The sequence below is a fragment of the Lissotriton vulgaris genome, chromosome 10, assembly GCF_964263255.1.
Source record: "Lissotriton vulgaris chromosome 10, aLisVul1.2, whole genome shotgun sequence".
In the NCBI taxonomy this organism is placed as follows: domain Eukaryota; kingdom Metazoa; phylum Chordata; class Amphibia; order Caudata; family Salamandridae; genus Lissotriton; species Lissotriton vulgaris.
The window spans coordinates 180,031,152-180,051,314 of NC_141698.1; the positions used below are offsets into that span (position 1 = coordinate 180,031,152).

Consider the following 20,163-nt stretch of genomic DNA (forward strand, 5'->3'; position numbering starts at 1 on the left):
GAAGGCAGGGTGCTTGATTCTAAGTGTGAGGGTGCCCCTGCTTGAGCAGGACACACCTACAGCCTTCAGAGTACATTCTTCTGGGCTGTAAGTGCATTAGCCATGACGATATATAGAGTGGCCGTGCGTCATTACAGGGTGACAATCTCTAAACTGGCTGTAGCAACCCCTATCATGTTTGGTATCAAACATGTTGGAATCATGTATGTTTCCATGCACTCTAAAGCTCCTCTGGGAGGCCCTCAGTGCTCCTGGTACCAGTCATTTAGACTCAGACAGCACAACATGGCTGCTGCCAACCAGAGACATGGGTCTGCCCTCCTGATGCTGAGCCAGGCTCCAGCAGGCGAAGGCAGAACAATAGGTATCTGTCACAGGGAGGTGTGACCACCTCCCAGACAGGGTTTAGTGTATTGGGGCCGGGTGGGAGCACTTGCCAGCACCACTCAGTCTGCTTGAAGGACACATTTGGTGACCTCCTTGCATAGTCCAGTTAAAACCAGCTCAGGAAGCCATTGGCTCCCGCTCTGGTGTGAAACTGTACAAAGCACATGCGAGTATCTGCTCCACTGTCCGATCCCTCCCCTGGGAGGGAACCCTGAATCGTCCCAACCCTTTTCTTAAGGTATTTAGGGCTTACATGAGGGTGGGTACCTAGATTCGTCGTGGACAAGATTAATTTCAAGACACCACTTCTTCGACTGTATTGGCACTGTGGACTTCACTCTGGGCCTAAAGACTGCAACTAGAAAGACTCCGTTCTCGTCGCTCTGCTCGTCGGCTGCAACTTCCGTGCTTGTGCTCCATACAGGAACCTTCCATAGCCTGTGGGCTTCCAAGACACCTAACGGAATCTCCCTTGAAGTGAAGGACTCACTTCCCTGCATCGACAGACACTGCAACTAAGCTGACTGGTCTGCTGATCTTGGGCTCCCACGGACTCCGAAAGGCTCAGCAACACATGGTGGTTCTTCACATCCCACAAGACCTGCCCTGTCCTCTCACCAAGTTTGAGGCCAGTATCCCTCGTATGAGCTACAGGAACCAAACCCCTGTGCACCGGGTCGACTTGCTGTTGCAAAGGCTTGTTGGCTTCCTTCCCTCAAGATCTTCGGACTCCAAGTAGCCCCCACCTCTAGCATCTCCTGCAACCAAGATGTTCGTCCTCACAGCATCACTTGCACCGTGGGCCTGCATCTTTGGTAAGCTGCTTGAGGTCCTCTTGCGACTCCAGTGCTTCCGGCCTGTGGGTCCTGTTGAGGCTCATCTTTAATTTCTGTGGGGGGGGGGGGGGCGTGGCTTGGACGCCGGAGGGAATGGCGGCGTGAGCTGGAAGCTCCGCACCAAATCCCCAATCTAATCCTAAAAAAAAAGCTCGGTAACCAGCGCAAATACGGTTACGAACAAGCCGCCGGCGGTGGGACTGGCAGCGGCCCCCTCGTGAACGAGGAAAAGCACCTGCAGTTGCAGATCGGACCGAGCAGTGCATTTATAACTTCTGGGAAGCGAGGATGGCTAGCCGTAGCGGCCGCTGCCGGGCGTGACGACTGATGCGGCTGAGCCGTAACGGAGCGCGGCGCCATAAGGAGAACAACGCCTTCCAGTACAGCGGAATTTATAACCGGGTGGGCAGTTGGAGGCGCTGTATGCCTGGCGGGACCCTCTGCTGGACCTTGGCCTGCCCTCTCGGTTCGGGGCCGGTGTAGGAGAGTAGGGTCTGCAATCCTATGATCACCCAGATTTTTTGCTTTTGTTTCACTGGTTTACGACTTTCTCTGGCTGTGGGCCTGCTAATCAGACCCACAGCCTGGCTGTTCTCTTTCTAAATTACGATATGTACCCTAGGTGCATTTACCAATTGGTACTGGGCCACCTTATCAGACCCCGTAACGCAGGGCATAGGTGTACCCAGGGCCGCCAGGGGCTGAAGCATGTATTATGCCACCCCTGGCTGGCCTCCTAAATTTGACACAACTGGCTGCACGACAGCTGGGGCGAAGACGTGTAACCACCCTTCGCTTTAGGTATAGTAGCTCTATATCTAACCATACAATGGACACCCGAGTTCCTATCAGTCACTCCTATGGCAGGCCTTAACAATCCTGAAGGCAGAGTGCGTGGGCTCGTGTGAGCTAGGTTCAGGCCCGAGCCGAGCCCGGTTGCAGCTTGCGGAATCAAGACCCAATAGCTGTTCCATGATAACGCGTACCATATCGGTAACTCCGGTGTCGCGTTATCAAGGCATGTCGAGTAAGGTGTCATACGAATCGGGGTGCTGCCCTCTCACCAACTCTGGCGATGAGGTTAGCATCCCACCCTTCTAGAGGGACACAACATGTACGTAACTGTGAACCCCGGTTAAAGTTAACTGAAACCTCAGCTCCACAAAATGGATGCTGCCACCACAGACACAAGTCTGACCTCCTGCTGCTGGGAGTCCTTCCAGCGAGGAGCACTTGGACAAAGGGTTTCCTGTCGAGGGCGCTGTTCGCACCGTCCCAGACAGGGTTTGTGTATTCTGGGTAGGTAGGGCTTTGGCGAGAAGGTGACTGCGGAGTGGCACCCCGGTGCTCACTACGCATCTGCCGGTTAGAACCAGTTCCAGGGGCGACAGCCCTGGCCTGGGGAAAGCCCGGCAGGGGAGAGGGGCGTAACTACCCCCCTTCCTGGTCCCACCCTTAGGGCAGGACCTAGTCATGTACCCACCCCTTTCTTTAGGATAAAGACCGGAGCGGGGACCCTTCCAAATTAGATCATCTTTGAATCAAGAACTACTTTCTACGAAAGGACACTCAAGACTCTTCTCAAGATTTCTCCCTTGTGACTAAGGAGTAGTCACCCTGCATCAGCGGGCACCATCTAAGAACTCTGCGGTTTGCTGCAAGTCCTTCCTCAAGGATCCGACAGCCCAGCTCGACGAGAACCGGCTTCCCTGGCTCTTCTGACCTCTACCCACGTCATCAGCTCAGCTGTGATCTGTGGGTGCGACGAGACCTCGAGGGACCGGCCATCATCAGAACCTGCACGCTCTTAAAAACCAGCACGACCATCGAGGTAACTCTCTGGTGAGTGCTCTGGGGTCCGAGAAGCCCCGACCCTGAGCCGCTCTAGCACCGGAGTGCAGTCTCCCAGCATCTCCACGATCTGCGTGGGGCCCTTCTGCTCGCTGCTCAGCACGTTGTCTGGTCACTCGCCGCTGGCTTGTGCCCTTCTGTGACGACATCCGAGAATCATCACTGCTGGTCTGGTTGCTCCAGACTGGCCCTTGCTTCCATCCTTGCGAGAAGCACCCCGGACCCTCCTGGTCCACTCAAGACGCCATCTTAGGCCCACCACGTGGCCCTGAGATCTGCCAAGGCTTGTTGCCCCATCCTGGGCCCAGCGACGCCGACAGCATCATCCTTCGTGGGACAGCTCGCACCTCCACCGTGGTCGCCGACAACGCCTCCTGGTCCGTGAGACTGCAGAGCCTAGCGTCGCCCACTCACCTGGTCGAGGTGACGGCCAACCGGTGCCTTCCTGGTACCCTCTGACTACTGGCTAGTAGTACGAACTTGGTCCCCTCTGCTTTCAGGTTTCATCAATCTTCGATCCAGGCTTGGATCTCTACGAACTATTCAGCACTGGTCGCCGGCCAGCAACTCCTTTCTTCCGGCTCCTGGCTCGTCAGCGAAGACCCCGACGCCTGTAAGACTTGTGCAGCCGCAGCCCTCGTGGCTAGGTAACTCGGCATTTCGGTGCCTGCATAGCCTCCTTACTCTAGGGTCCTGAGTCCCTCGCTTCCGACTTGCCTTATCGGGTCCGCCCGAGACCTTAACCTTTCCGTGTCCTCGGACACTTGTTTTAATTGTGCACTTGAAGTATTTGCTAAAGAGATTTGGTTTGTGCTTAGTACCCTGTCCTCATAAAGAGTACAGGGCTGTTGTGATTCTTAATAAATATCCTGTTTATTTTCATAACACTTGTGTGGTGTCCTTTCACTTGGTGTTCAAGGGGTACATGTGTGGTAAACAGCTGGCTTAACACGCCCTCTCGAGTCTTTAGCCTTAGACTGCTTGTATCCACGCTACTAGGATAGCTGGTCTATAGGTTGACTTACAACCAAACACCATAAGGGTCGTTGGAACGATACATAGCGGTCGCTAGAATAGCGAACGTTGCATATCGGGCCAACTTCTCACAGCCGGGGGTCGCCAGACCACAAAATGGCGGCTGAGTCGGGGCTCTGATCCGCGGACGCTACCACGGCGTTGGGGATCTGAGGGGGAGACTGAGCGCCCTGTCGGAGGTTGAGCTGTCGCAGATCGCCCCTGCCCTGGAGACGACGCCCCTTGCACTACTGGCAGTGAGTACCCACGAGCACTACGGTGCAGGAGGCAGCTAAGGCAGACCAGCTTTGAGTGAGGGGGAACTACTTGACCCCACGAGAGGGAGTGCTGCAACTTCTATCGTGCCCGTGCAGGCACAGCGCCCTGCACTGTCTGAGATCTAACACCGGGTACAGAGGAGAAGTCCAGTCCTATCTATTGGACCTCTGAGCAGAGCGCAACCCCTCAGTGCTGAGAGGGGCTGAACCGAGACACTGATAATAGCACAGTGCGCAGATTGGGGTACAACAACGGGCTGCCGCTCGGAGGCGCTAGAGGCATAGGAGATCAGTGGTGGCGAGGCCCGGCGATCCAGACCGAGGGGACGACCATAGCACACGAGCTGGGACACGGCACTAGCCGGAGACGGGGAATGGCAGTAGGAGAGGTGAGAGGAGCTCAATCCTGCCCTGCATGAGTACGCAATACGGACCCCACCCAGAGTGCCAGTGAGGCGTTCACCCCCTGACCACGGCTGGAGTCGACCCACTGCGGACCACCGCGCAGCATACCGCCATTAAAGATAGGGGACACACGAGCCACGGCCGGGAAGTCTCAAACCTACGTGACAACAGGGACAATTTAACTGGCAAACCCCACAGGCCTGGCTCTGCCTGACACGGAAGGTGCTCTTAGACCCGCACTTTGAAAGTCACTGGCCCAACACGGATATCGGCTGAGAACTCTTCCACACTCGGAGGCGCTAGAGGCATAGGAGATCAGTGGTGGCGAGGCCCGGCGATCCAGACCAAGGGGACGACCATAGCACACGAGCTGGGACACGGCACTAGCCGGAGACAGGGAATGGCAGTAGGAGAGGTGAGAGGAGCTCAATCCTGCCCTGCATGAGTACGCAATACGGACCCCACCCAGAGTGCCAGTGAGGCGTTCACCCCCTGACCGCGGCTGGAGTCGACCCACTGCGGACCACCGCGCAGCATACCGCCATTAAAGATAGGGGACACACGAGCCACGGCCGGGAAGTCTCAAACCTACGTGACAACAGGGCCAATTTAACTGGCAAACCCCACAGGCCTGGCTCTGCCTGACACGGAAGGTGCTCTTAGACCCGCACTTTGAAAGTCACTGGCCCAACACGGATATCGGCTGAGAACTCTTCCACACGTAAACAACCAAGCCGTAGTCCCTCGCTTTGAGGAGTCTAACGACCCAACAGGCGCTGCGTCATCATGGTGAGGAGCAAGGGGAAGCCGGACGGAGCCGCGCTCTCAGAAACACCGGAGGCCTCCGCCTCGGGGCCTTCAGACCTGCAACAACTCCAAGACCGCATTCTGAAAGCTATTGCGGCAACGAGAGACACTTTGCAGCAGGATATCGCGCAAGTGGCATCGGGCTTGGGGCTCCTCCGCGCTGACCACGACAAACTGAAAGACCGGGTCAAGACTGCGGACGACACCCTGCAGGAGTTGGCCCCTAATCATAAAAAACTGGAGGTAACGATGGCGGACGCCCTCACCCGGATACAATCACTAGAACGAAGGGCTGAGGATGCCGAAAACAGAAGCAGACGCAACAACGTTCGCCTAGTGGGCCTGCCCGAAAAAACGGAAGGAGGGGACATGATCGGTTATCTGGACAGTTGGTTCAAGACAACGTGGCACCGGAGGGCCTCTCCCCTTTCTTCACGATTGAGCGTGCCCACCGCGTCCCGGCAAACCCTCCCAGACCAGGTCAACCACCTAGGCCGGTAATTGCTAAGCTGTTGCATTACAAGGATAGAGATTTGCTGCTCCAGAGAGCCCGAGATGGGGGGCCCTTCCAAGTTGACAACTGCAGGGTGGCGCTGTTCCCTGATTACACCTATGAGACGCAGCGGTTGCGAGCCTCCTTCTTGTCCATTAAGCGAGAACTTCGAAATGAAGGCATACAGTACTCCTTGCTCTTCCCAGCCAAGCTGCGGGTGGTGTTGGATGGCAAGACGCTGTTTTTCCCTACATCAGCAGACGCATGGGAGTGGTGGAAGACATTCAAAGCGGGCACAGACGGAGCAAAATGCCGCAAGGAAGAAGAACGGCGGCCACCGACAGTGCGGAAATCGCGGAGACTCCGCAAACGTCGGCAAGGATCTCGGAAACCCTCGATGTCCCAAACGGATGAGGAGAGGAGATCGATGCTGCAGGCAGTGGTGGCACTTTCTGGAACTGACGTTTCCCCCTCAAAGAGAGGTACAGAATCGGAGGGACACATCACGGGCTCAGAAACGGACCATTCGGAAGTGCACAGCACCAAAGGCCCGGTGGTAACACCACAAACATCGGAGGACATCTTGAGTGCCTGATGGAAGTACGAACTGTGGCGGATGCTGCTGGTAACGAGGGGAACCTAGACTGGTTAATGTAGTTCTCTGTTGCAGAATGCAGAGGTATACCATTGCAATTAATGGGGGATGCCGGGGACGGGGGGTGGCGTAGCTGCCTTCCAGTTTGGAGCCGCACTCCACGAGCCCTTAAGGCAACCACAGTGTCGACTGTGGATTAGGTGGGAAGTTGGGTTATATACCCGAGTTAGGATGGGAACTAATAGTCTGTTATTGGGTCCTGTTCTGGGGGGATGGGAGGTGGGGATTGTTGGGGACGGTTTCTATTGGGAACTACGTGAATTTGTTCAGTTGAGAGAATGCAAATATGAGACACTGGAGACATGTTGGGGAATTTACACCACTTGCGCAGGAAAGTACAACTGGCTTGCACCGCATCTGCCATTTCGGAATAATGGCTAATACAAACACTCTGAAATGTATGACCTGGAATGTGAGGGGACTATATACAATAGCGAGAAGACACAAGGTTCACGCCTATCTAGTTCGAAGGGGAGTGAACATTGTATTCCTTCAGGAAACACACCTGACAAAACAGGAGGGTTTAGCTCTGCAGCGCAGATGGAGGGGGCAACTATTTCACACTACCTACTCCACATTTGCTAGAGGCACATTGATCTGGATCAGAGCGGGTACTCCATTCCAATTGATCAGACAAACGATAGACCCTGAGGGCCGATACGTAGCCATTGAGGGTAAGCTAAGGGGCAAAGATGTGGCCTTATGTAGCATATACGCACCAAACATTGACCAGCTATCCTTCCTGACGAGGCTTTCGGGGGCGCTTGCGCATTACTTGACGGGCCCTGTAGTAGTGGGAGGAGACTTCAACTCCGTGGCGGATGTAACTCTAGATAGATCTCACCCACCGCTGGGGGACTCCCCAGTGCACCGACTTACCAAAGGCAGACTGGACTGGCAGGGGAGGTGGGGACTGGTAGATGCTTGGAGGACTCAACACCCCAACTCAGGGATTATTCATATTTCTCTAGTCTGCATGACTTGCATGTCCGACTGGACACAGTGCTTTGTTCCCTGTCGGTGCTACCGACTGTGGCACGTACTGAGTACCTTGCCAGGACGATATCAGATCACAACCCCATGCTAGTTACTATAGATTGAATGACCGAGATCTCTTGCGTTCCAACCTGGAAGCTGCGACCTGAGACCTTGGACGATCCTCTATTTCACGCGGCACTGGAAGAGGAGATAACTCAATATTTTGTAACGAATGCTGGCACAACGACATCTAGAGCGACAGAATGGGACGCCTTCAAAGTGGTTGTCAGGGGGCACTGCATAGGGAAATGCGCAGGGGTACGGAGAGATTTGCTAAATGAGCTCGACAGAGTGGAAGCTAAACTGAGAGAAGTAGAAATGGCAAGGCCAAGCCGCCCGGAACTCCAGAAATCCGTTAGTGCAGCTAGAGAGGCAGTGGCGGTAGAGGTGGAACGATTACTTAGTTTTGACTACAGAGCTTTCACACTTAAAGCACATGCTGAGGGAGATAGGGCTGGGACGCTGCTGGCGTGGTTAGCAAACCCCGCTAAACGAAGCTCCCCCATCCTGGCGCTGGAGGACGAAGGGGGCGGCACGATATATACCCAAACTGAAATACTGCAGCGGTTCCAATGTTATTATGAAATGCTATATAAGAGCGCGTTAGAGAGTGATGACTCCGACATTGATGCTTTCTTGGAGGGGCTGATTCTCCCACGGCTAGACCAGGACCAGGCAGATGATCTCGGAAGGGCCATAGAACTAGGGGAGATTAGGGGGGCCATCAAGCGGATGGCCCGCAACAAAACACCGGGCTTGGATGGACTGCCCATTGAATTTCATGGTAAATATGTGGACTTGCTGGCACCACGTCTCCAGGAAGCCTATAGAGAGGCTAAGACAGCGTGCCATCTGCCCCAATCGATGCAAGAGGCACTAGTGGTCTCCTTGCTGAAACCGGGGAGGGAGAGCCGCAGTACGGCTTCATATAGACCATTATCCATGCTGGCTACAGATTATAAAATATTGAGTAACATACTGGCGGCCAGGCTCCTACAGCACATGACCGGCCTAATCCACAGGGACCAATCCGGATTCATCCCTGCGCGCAACACGACTGTGAATATCAGTAGGGTTTATAAGATTGCTGGATGACACCCACCCAGCGGCACCTCATCCAATGATCCTATCCATAGACATCGAGAAAGCATTTGACAGTTTGGAGTGGGAGTATTTATGTAGCATCATGGGACGCTTTGGGCTGGGAGACGGTTATATCCAATGGACGAAAGTCCTCTATACCTCAGCAGTGGCAAGAGTGGGGGTGGGCCCGCTCATCTCCCGTCCGTATCCGGTGGAGCGCGGAACAAGACAGGGGTATTCTCTGTCCTCCCTTTTGTTCGCGTTAGCGATTTAACCCCTTGCGACGATGGCCTGGACAGGGAATTATTACAACGGTTTAATCAGCAGAGAGGGACATCAGTTTATTTCTTTGTATGCGGATGACCTGCTGTTATTCCTGGAAGACGCAGAAGTGGCGATAGAAGGGGCGGAAAGGTTACTACTGCACTTTGGTAGGCTATCGGCACTAAAAGTTAACTTGTCCAAAACCTGCTTATTCCCTGTGCGACGAGGGGAAGCATGTCCTACCATCCGTCCCTCACTTAACTGGGAGCCCACCTGCCTCAAATACCTAGGAGTATACATATATCATAAGGCAACGGATATGCTGGAGGGAAATGTGGGCAGGTGCATACGAGCACTGAAGGGGAACATGGCCTTTTGGGCCACCCTCCCGCTCTCAGTCACGGGCCGTATTTCGTTATTAAAAATGATAGCCCTACCGCGCCTTCGCACATTACCTGTGTGGATACCAAGTTCCACCTTTCGACAACTAAAATCACAACTGACCTCTTTCATTTGGGGATCAGGTAGGAGCAGGGTAGCACTATCGACACTTACCCGACCGAAAGACGAAGGGGGCTTAGCGGTCCCAGACTTCGAGCTCTACTACCTAGCTGCCCAGTTGCAATTGTTCATGCAGGAAGTGGCGAGAGTCTTTCGAAGGCTGAAAAAAATGAGAGAGAAGGGGGCACCCCGCGGCATATCCCGGCCTATATCGCCCTGCAGCAGCGACTAGCCCTTAGTGACTTGTCGCTTGAGGAGAAGACGTTCCGGCTTTGCTGGAATCGCTCCCAACGTCGAGCGAGCGTGCGGCATCCTTATGCACCAGAGATCCCCCTCAGGATGATAACGGCGCTCCCACACGGAGGGGATTGGTCGCAATTGCACACCTGGGAAGACGCGGGGCTGCAGGTCCTTGGAGTGTCTGGAATGGCAAGAGCACCCCATCTTCATACAGATCGCCAAGAGAGGTTTGACCTCCCAAGAGGAGGATACTTGCTGCATGCGGCGGTCACTAGAGCTATACAAGCACACTGGAAAGAAGGGTTATTGGAACCCACAACGACCATGGCCTGCCGATACACCATGATGGCTGCAGGGACCTATAAAGCAGTCACATGCCTGTACTCCAGAATGCTCCGGGAGAAGCTGCCAACATTGACGGCGCTGAAGGCCAAATGGGAGGCAGACCTGAATAAGGAGATCCCCCGAAGCTGCCTGGGCGCAGATTGTGCGGCGGGCGCGGAAGAGTACGAGGAACGCACGCTTTCAGCAGATACATTTCTTTATCCTTCATAGGGCCTACTTAACGCCTGGTAAAATCAAGAAGTATTTCGGAACAGAGGAGGCAGCATGTCCCAGATGTACCACAGAGGGGGCGGAACTGGATCACATGCTGTGGTCCTGTCCTGCACTGGGGGACTATTGGCGGGGGTAGGTGACACGCTGAATGCAGTGACAGAGAGGCAACTGCAATTTGATATGGCTGTCAGTGTGTTACATTGGTTCCCACACACTCCCAAAAATAAAATCATGAGCAAATTTATTGATATGGGCCTTCTTCTAGCTAAAAGAGAAATCACGAGATTTTGGAAGGCGAGATCAGGTCCCACGTACAAGAGTTGGCTCAAAGAACTGCTGAAGTGGGCTGCTTGCGAAAGCACACTGCGATACCAAATGGCACGCCGGAGACTAGACGACAAGGCGCTGGACGCAGCTACGGCGTGGGAAGCATTAGTGCAGGCTTTACGCGACTACACACCGCATGATGAAGAGGAAGGGCCTGATGTGGACATTGACACTCCCCAAAGCACACCAGGCACATAACATGATTAGACACTTATTTGCTCCTGACTACAGTCGCAGATGCAGACTAGACAAGCTCACAGGCACAGGTGGTGAGGTTCGGTGGGGAGGGATGGGTAGTTGAGGATAGGTTTCGACGTTTCCAGGGGGGAGGGGGGAGGAGGGAGGGAATGAATGGGGGGAGGTACATGAAAATAAAGAAAAGCAGATATGGATGATCTTAATATACTGTTCACAGCTTGTAATGGGGCTATTGCTTATGTTATTCTCCCACTTGACGCCGCCCGACCCCTGGAATGTGGTCGCCTGGTCCTCACAGCTGCAGATCCAAGGTCACCGTCATCTCTCCTCCAGCACCCAACATCGGTGGGCATTTTGTATTCCGTGCCTCCTGGTCACCCCTGAGTGGCATAGACTCTGCTCACTCTGCTTGCAGGTTCTTTTGATCTGGAATCCACCTTTGGGTTCCACGGGACACTTTCACCTTCTCCAGCAGCAGCATCTTCCTGAAGTCCTCCTTTGAGTTCAACGGTTTCCGACGCCACTTCACACCGATGGACCCGGCTTCCCTGGTGTAGGTATCCTGGTTCCTAGGGTATCCATCGGTGCGATGGCTCTCCAACCTTCTGTCTTCCACTGGGTTTCTTCCGGGTTCACTAGGAAGGAGGGTCATGCTTTAAAATTGCAACCACGACTTACCCTTTGACTTGTATTGAGAATACGGTTGTGTTCCCACTCTGCACACGACCTCCGTGGGGTTCCTAATTGAGCACCTTGGTTGGTTCCCTAGGTCCCTGGCACTTCTACATCTTCTGGGTACAGTCTTGACTTGATTTGCGGTTCGCATACCACTATTTTAGTTTATGGTTTGTTCTCCTCCTGGTGACCACTGTGTATTTTGTGCTACTTACCTGTTTATATTGATACGTATTGTGTGCATTGTGTATATCTCCGGCTATGAGATATCTTTGTGTCAGTGAGTGTCTTATAATAAATACCTATTTTCATAAATACACTGTGTGGTTCTTTTTAACGTAATCTATACCTATAAGATTATGTTCTGGTAAAACAAGTTGCTTTACACTCCTTCTGGCCTAAGCCTGAAGGCTGCTCTCCCCAGCTACCATTCAGAGAGCTTTCTAAGGTTGTCTAAGACCACTAAATTCCCCATAAGGGTTGTTGGTATTGGTGCAGGGTGCCGACTAACATAAGTGTACCAAGCCAGCATTGCACATTGGTAGAAGCTGCCTTAGTATATGATGCACACTTATGTAAATGGGCACCCTACACAAATCATTAGAGAGCTTTCTAAGGTGGTCTACGGCCACCAAAATCACTATCGGTGGTAGCCGTGGAGCGCAGCCTTCACACTTAGTCTAGGAGGAGTATAAAGCAGCTTGTTTTACCAGCACATAATCTTATAGGTATAGAATAAGTGAAAGAGAACCATCCAGTGTATTTATAAATATATGTCTTTATTATAAGACACTCACTAACACATGCAGATATCTCCTAGCTGGAGATATACACAATGCACACAATACTTTTCAATAGAAATACCAAATACACATTGGTCCCCTAGGGGGAGACTAAACCATATATTAAAATAGTAGCATGCAAACCACGACTCGAGTCAAGACTATACCCAGAAGACGTAGAAGTGCTGGGCACTCAGGGAACAACCGTTGGTGAGTATCTATAGAAACTCCACCGAGGTAGTGCAGTGTGGGATCATAATCACATTCTGGCTACAAGTCAACAGCTAAGTTGCAGTGTAAATTTTAAAGATGGACCCTTCTCAGTAGACCCTGAAGAAACCCTGAGGAAGACAGAAGTTTGGAGAACCACCCCACCTGTGGATACCCTAGGAACCAGGATACCTACATTAGGGAAGCCAGCATAGGTGCGAAGTGGTGTCAAAAACCGCAGTCGAAATCAATGGAAGACTTCGGGAAGATGCCGCTGCTGGAGAAGGTGAAAGTGTCCGGTTGATCCAAAGGTGGATTCAAGAGGAGAAGAACCTGCACGCACAGGGGATAGAGTCTATGCCACTCAGAAATGACCAGGAGGCAGGGAAGACGAAAAGCCCCCCGTTGCAGAAGAGATTATGGTGGCCTTGGAGCTGCAGCTGTGAGGACCAGGTGACGCTGTGGAAACCAGGAGCCGTTCACGAGCTGTCCCACGTCGCATGTCGATATTTGAGGGGTTGGGGGCCCCAACATAACTTGGCAACTGCAAACAACGTGGAAAGCGAAGAAGGTGCATTGTCAGGACCCGCAAGGTCCAGGTGACTCACCACAAGCAGGGGAGTCAGGGCAGGCCCAAACAATCAGGGGAGCCCACCGATATCAAAGACTAGCCTCTGAAGGACCCACAGGCCAGAGGCACAGGAGCCGCAAGAGGACCTCGAGCAGTCCACCAAAGATACAGGCCCACGGTGCAAGTGATGCAGTGAGGACAACGATCTTGGTCACAGAATATGCTTGATGAGGGGGCTACTTGAAGCCTGAAGATCTTGAGGGAAGGCAGCCCACAAGCCTTTGCAACAGCAAGTCGACGCTGTGCACAAGGGTTCGGTTCCTGCGGCTCAGACGAGGGATATTCGCTTCAACCTTGGTGAGAGGACAGGGTAGGCCCGAGGGATGTGAAGAACAACCACCTGTGTTGCTGAACCTTTCGTAGTCTGTGGTAGCCCAGGATCAGCAGACCGGTCCACTTAGTTGCGCTGCCTGCAGATGCAGGGAAGTGACTCCTTTACTTCAAGGGACATTCCTTGAGGTGTCTTGGATGTCCACAGGCCTTTGAAGGTTCCTCTACGGATCACAAGCACAGACGTTGCAGCAGATGAGCAGGGCGGCCATACCAGGAGCAGCAGGATTCTTCCTAGTTGCAGTCATGAGGCCCAGATCAAACTCCAGAGTGCCCAGACGGTGGAAGTAGAAGTGGTATCTTGAAATTAATCTTGTCCCACAACGAATCTAGGGACCCACCCTCTGGTAAGCCCTTAAGTACCCTAAGAAGCGGTTGGGACAATTCATGGTTCCCTCCCATTTCCTTTGTCCAGTTTCGCACCAGCACTGGAGCCAATGGCTCCATGAGCTGGTTTGAACTGGACTATGCAAGAAGGCCACCAAATGTGCCCTTCAAGCAGACTGAGTGGCGCTGGCAAGTACTCTCACCCAGTGCCAATACACTAAACCCTGTCTGGGAGGTGGTCACACCACCCTATGACAGGATACCTAATGTTCTGCCTTCCCCTGCTCGAGCCTGGCTCAGTAGCAGGAGGGCAGAATTGTGTCTCTGGTCAGCAGCAGCCATGCTGTGCTGTCAGGGTCTAGAAGACTGGTACCGGGAGCACCGAGGGCCTCCCGGAGGAGCTTTACAGTGCATGGAATCATACAGGATTTCAACATATCTGATACCAAACATGGGGGGGTTCATTACAGCTAGTTTAGAGATGGTCATCGCGTAATGATGCATGGCCACTCTATACATCGTAATGACTGATGCACTTACAGCCTGAGAAAATAGACTCCGAAGGCATTTCATTTCATTTTAGTTTATTTGTTACGGAACTCCAACGGAGGTCCACAAAAATACACCAATACAATAAAAAAGACATACTTTATAACAAAATTCTACCTTAAATAGTTAGCATAAAAAAGATAAAAAGGAAAAAAGGAATTCTAATAAATAAACAGGAATGTTTTAAAATATTGAAATATTCTATGACAAATCATTTCATTTGGAGGGGACAACACAAAAGATCGTGCCTCCTGAGCAGAACGAATATTATATTTGATAAATAAGGGTCTCAGAAACATTCGCCTTGCCCTTAGAAGTTCTGGACACACAAATAGCACATGATTGAGATCTTGTATTTGGGAACAGCACAGTTCACAAATTCTCTCCTCCATAGGAGTATTTTCCCAAATGCCTGTTACTTCTCTCAGGGGCAACAAGTTAGTTCTTAAAAGTAGTATTAGCCTTCTGATTCCATGTGGAATATTCCATGAAAGATAGGGCTGGGGTCTGCTCCCCGTCGCCCTCTCACAGATCACCCCGTTACGGGCTTTAAGATGACTTAAGGCTGTATCTCTTGCTGTACTAATCGTGCTTATTGACTTCTTTAGTAATGACTTCAATACAGGCTTTGACATGCGTAAATCACAGTTTAAATTAAGCCCAAATAAATGGTTTGCATGGGCGAATGTTCTAAAAAAAAAAGCTGATTTAACTTTTAATTTTGCAAAAATTTCCAACTTCAAGGCAGCCCTTGGAGTCCCCTCATCCCCCCAAAAAGGGGAGTTCCCCCACCTCAGAACTGCTGCCAAAGAAAATTTATAAGAAGAAAGTAAATGGAATTCCAAACGAAGAACATGTGGGGCAGCCAAGGAATTTAAATTACAAATTTGACGGAAAAACCGGCCTTCAGCCTTATCAAAAGAGAGCCAGTAATTCCTATCCAAAACTTCTGCGGCATAAGTTAATGTCGGGGGGGATTTTAACCTTAAATACTGCCAGAACATGATTAAAATGACGTCTCCCACAGGTCTTATAAAATCTATTTAGAGCTCCAGCCTGGGAGGCGGCCTTACCAACACACCATTTGATGTGCTCTAAGTCACGCCCGTTTTTTAAGAAAACCTTCCCCAGATACAGGCTGTAGGGGTGTCCTGCTCATGCTTCGAACCTCACACCCTGCCTTCAGGATTGAAAGGCCTGCTCTGGGGTGACTTGTAGGTTTTAAGTGCTGTTACCTTAGATGTTCAATGTGCAGTGACTCTCCAAGGTCAAAACTTCAATTACAGATCTTAAAATGTATTTACATGAAACAGATACTTATAATTCATATCTGTTTGTTTTTAGCTGTAAATGTTTTACTGCATTTGTTGATTGTGTAGCAGCAAAATATGCCTGGTTGTGAACACTGATAAAAATAGCAATGTTTTTGTCCCATATTGTTTTATCAGAAGAGGAGTTTTGAATGATAACACTGAAATGTGCTACAATTCTTTTTCTAACAGAAGTATGGTATCTGTGTATCTAGTGATTTTGCTTTGCAAGAAAATTATTACGTTCTGTGTTTAACAAGAATATTGAATTCATTGCAGATTTAACGTCTCCATTGGTGCCTCTACAAGCATTTTGGGCCCCAAGATCCCAGAAGAGACCAAAGACACCTTTATTAAGCATTTGGCATCTTACAATATGTGGGCACTGCTAGGTAAGAGTTGGGAGCATTGGAGTATCTGGGCCGTTTTTGTAATTTTCAAGACTTTCGCGATGTCATTCTCAATATGTGGTAGTCTCTTTGATTATTTATTACAGAATTGCAGATAGTCTATACTAAGCATTGCCTTTTGATGGAAAATGGAGACTGGAACAACCTTGAGCAGCTGCCCTTTAAATGTGTAGAACGCAGCTTTGAGTGTTTGTAATTAAAAGCCTTTACCTGTAGTTGAATTCCTGTTGCTATAATGTTCGGTGACCTAGGGAGGGGTGTCATCTCCCGCATCTACCGTACACTGATTAACAATGCCCCCACTTCCTTGGACCGTGGGAGGGTTGTGTAGGCACCTTAGACGAGGAGGACTGGCGCGTCGCCCTTAAAGCTTCTAGGACGGTCACGGCCTCTGCGAGAAAGTGCTTAGTGCAATTATACTATTTACATGCTGCATATCTCACCCGATGCGACTTTCCCAGGCCGGACATAGCCCATCCTCTGCCTGTGCCAGGTGCGGTCACGATCCCGCAGATTTTTTCCATATGGTATGGGTATGTCCCCGCTTGGAGCGGTTCTGGGGGGAGATTGAGAAGGAACTCACCAAGGTTCTGGGGTGGGAGGTCCCCCATGACCCAAGGCACGAGCTCTTGTGTATCACTGATGGGCTGGATGGGTCACGGAACGAAAAATTGTTTTACACAACGGCAATGGTGGTTGCAAAAAGAGACATTGCGGCCTCCTGGAAGCTCTCCGAACCTCCGTGCGTTGGACGCTGAAGGACTTGGGTGGATTGGTGTGCCACACAAGAGAAGGTCATGTACAAGGCTCGTTGGTGTCCTAGGAAGTACCATAGGGTTTGAGGGAAATGGCTGAGAGAGGTGGAGTAGTCATAGAGGGCACGTCCAATTTTATATTCCTATGTTTTTTGCTATTGCCTGTAAATATTGTGGTGCTGCTTTCATTTTCTAAGTCCCGGAATGTTATGGTGTTGGACTGTAAAGCTAATGTTTTTTCTTTATTTTTTCAATCAATAAACACAAAAATTTGTTTATAAAAAAAAATCCTGTTGCTCTTGTGCCCATAACATCCAAGCCTTACCTTCCCAGCAGGAGAACGCACTCAAAATGGCGAATTAACAAAGGTTACCCATGCCACTGCTCCACATTATTGGCATTCATCCACTTTGTGCACTCTCTGCGAAGAGAGTGATCCATGGATCTTCCTTAGACAGTTTGAGACCGTAAAGAGGCCTGGAATGTGAGATTGAACATTAGATCAAAGGGTGTGGAAGCAGCAGGAGCTGAATCATTATATGAGTTAGCAAGAGAGGTGTGTGGGGCCTAGACACTGGTACAAGCAATAATTTAGGGTATCTAGGTTCACCACCCCACCATCTCACCCTGCTCAGTAGGTATGCAAAAGATTGCCAGACTGAATGAGAGATTAAGAAAGTAAGAGATCGAGAGGCTACTGAAGATTAGGGCACTCTGAGGAGGACAGTGTGAGATTCTTAACACGTTGGATCCAGATACAGACCTGGCTAGAAGACTAGGTTCTGGGTACTGAAAACTAAGTCCACAGTTTCAGAAAGTGCATTAGTAAGAGTAACAGAGGCAGTACATTCCTAAGAATAAAGATTAACTGTTTGCCTCTGTCAGAGACAAATGCTTTGCTTGACCTCAAACTACTACCTTCAGTTGGCATGATTCAGCCCAAAGCTGAACCATAGAAAAACAAAGAGAAAGGTAGGACAAATGAGCATGTAGACCAGGTCTCCACAGGTGCACAGCACACTGAATTTTCTTGTGGATCTAAGGAAAAAATACTGCCACTTTAATCTAATTGGGGGTCCAGCAAAAATATCACAGCAAGATTGTAGAAAGAAGACAATGACAGGGTGTATGTATCCTTCACTTATAATTTTAAAAACTTGGTGCTTGAGAGACTTTAGGTCCTGATGAATGCAGGTTTATCCTTCGGGGTCCTCAAATTTGCAAAAGCACGTTGACCCCTTAACAGTTTTTTTTTTGTTGTTTTGTTTTTTACAGCAGAGTGTACAGACCAGTTCTGTCTGCCTATTACATATTAACCTCATAACAGGGTATGCTGACATGCAGTATCTTAACTGCCTTACACTCAACAGTGACATCATCGAAGACCTCTTTCAGCTCTCTTCCAGGACCAGTTCCTTTTGCTAAGAATCTTCTATTCAACTCCCCTCTCTTTCTTCCTAGGGAAAGTTCCCATGTGCCAACTTAATGATTTTTTCCATCCTTGTCTGTTGAGAAAAATTGTTCCTCTTCTTCCCATTGCTATTAGGAAAACTGATGTTCAAGCCGTGATCCCATCTCAATTTTACTATGGTAATTTTCTCTGTCTTGGGCTATGTTAAGCTTTTTACCTATCTTATTTATTTTATTTATTTATTTATTTTTACCGATTTGTAGAGCGCGTGGCTGCCCGTGAGCGTCCCAGCGCTAAATGACAGAAAACCAGAAGTGGATGCCCAGAAGTAGATGGAGCCTCACAGGAACAGCCAAGTTTTAGGTGCTCTGCGGAATGAGAGAAGGTTGGGTTGGGCTCTGATGTCTGGGGGTAGTGTGTTCCATAGTTTGGAGGCATTGTATGCGAACAGTCGACCGCCAGAGCGGGCTTTCTTAATTCTAGGAACAGAAGCTAAATTGCAGTTTGAGGATCGAAGCGTTCTTTTGGTGGTGTGAGGTGTGATGAGGTTTTGTAAGATTGGTGGGGCCTTACCATGTAGGATTTTATATGTTGTGCAAAGAGCTTTGAATTGTATTCTCTCCTGAACGGGCAGCCAGTGCAAGGCGTTCAAAGCGGGTTTGGCTGAACAGCGGCGATGGGTTCCTGTGAGGAGGCGTGCTGCGGTATTTTGTACTGTCTGGAGTTTTGACAGTACTTTTTTGGGAGCCCCCAAATATAGGGCATTGCCATAGTCCAGGCGGGACAGCACGAGACCATGGATTAGGAGTTTTTGGGATTGTGCAGGGAGTAGGGGCAGAATTTTCCTAGCTGACCGTAGGAGACTGTGACATATACCAGCCGTTTTCCTTGCTTGGACGGACAAATTGAGGCCTTCATCGAGCCATATTCCTAGGCTCTTTATTTCCTGTTTCGAAACAGGTGGAGTACCCATGCAAGATGGCCATAGGGAATTGGAATGGTAGAGTGATTTATTGCCCAGGATCATTATCTCTGTCTTGTCGTTGTTCAATTTGAGGTGGGAGAGATTCATCCATTTAGTTATTTCAATTAGACAGGTTTGAAGGTGAGGGAGTGGTCTTGCTGACTTAAGGACACCACCAATTGGGTGTCGTTGGCGTAGGTTAGGAGCTTGATCCCAAAAGGGGTGACGATTTTTCCAAGGGGGGACATGTAAACATTAAAAAGGGTCGGGCTCAGGGACGAGCCCTGAGGGACCCCACAGCTGATGGCTCTGGACCTGGACGTGAAATTGCCATCTGCTACCTGGAAGGATCTGTTATCAAGAAAGGATTTAAGCCAAGCCAGGGCTGTTCCCGCGATTCCAAGCTCACTGAGCCTGTGGACCAGTGTCGAGTGGTTGACGGTGTCGAAGGCCGCACACAGGTCCAGGAGGATCACTGCCACTGATCCTCCTGAGTCCATGATTTTCCTTGCCTCTTCAACAACCACCAATATCGCAGTTTCTGTACTCTGGCCGGGCCTGAATCCAGTCTGGGAAGGCTCCAGGAGCCCATTGGTTTCAAGATGGTGGGATAAACTGTAATTAACGTGCTTCTCAGCTATTTTACTAATGCCTGGAAGCAGGGAAATCCGCCTGTAGTTGCCTAGTTCCAGTGGGTCCAGATGAGATTTTTTGATCAACGCTTTCACCGTTGCTTTTTTCCAGCTCGGGGGAACGATGCCGTGGGTGAGTGAGCTGTTGATCAGTTTAGTCAGGTAGGGGAGGATGGTGGGCCCAACTAATTTAAGGATGTTAAGAGGTGCGGGTCTGTAGGGCTACCGCGTTTGATGGAGTT

General features: G+C 50.6%; 1 protein-coding gene across 2 annotated transcripts in view; it reads left to right on the top strand.

Annotated features, from left to right (window-relative positions):
- ATPAF2 (ATP synthase mitochondrial F1 complex assembly factor 2) overlaps nucleotides 1-20,163 on the top strand; it is a 225,168-nt gene that overhangs the window by 186,364 nt on the left and 18,641 nt on the right. For both annotated transcript variants that reach the window (XM_086940829.1, XM_086940828.1), the window contains exon 7: nucleotides 16,029-16,141. In XM_086940829.1, the coding sequence (XP_086796955.1) occupies nucleotides 16,029-16,141 (113 nt within the window). The remainder of the gene's footprint in view (nucleotides 1-16,028; nucleotides 16,142-20,163) is intronic.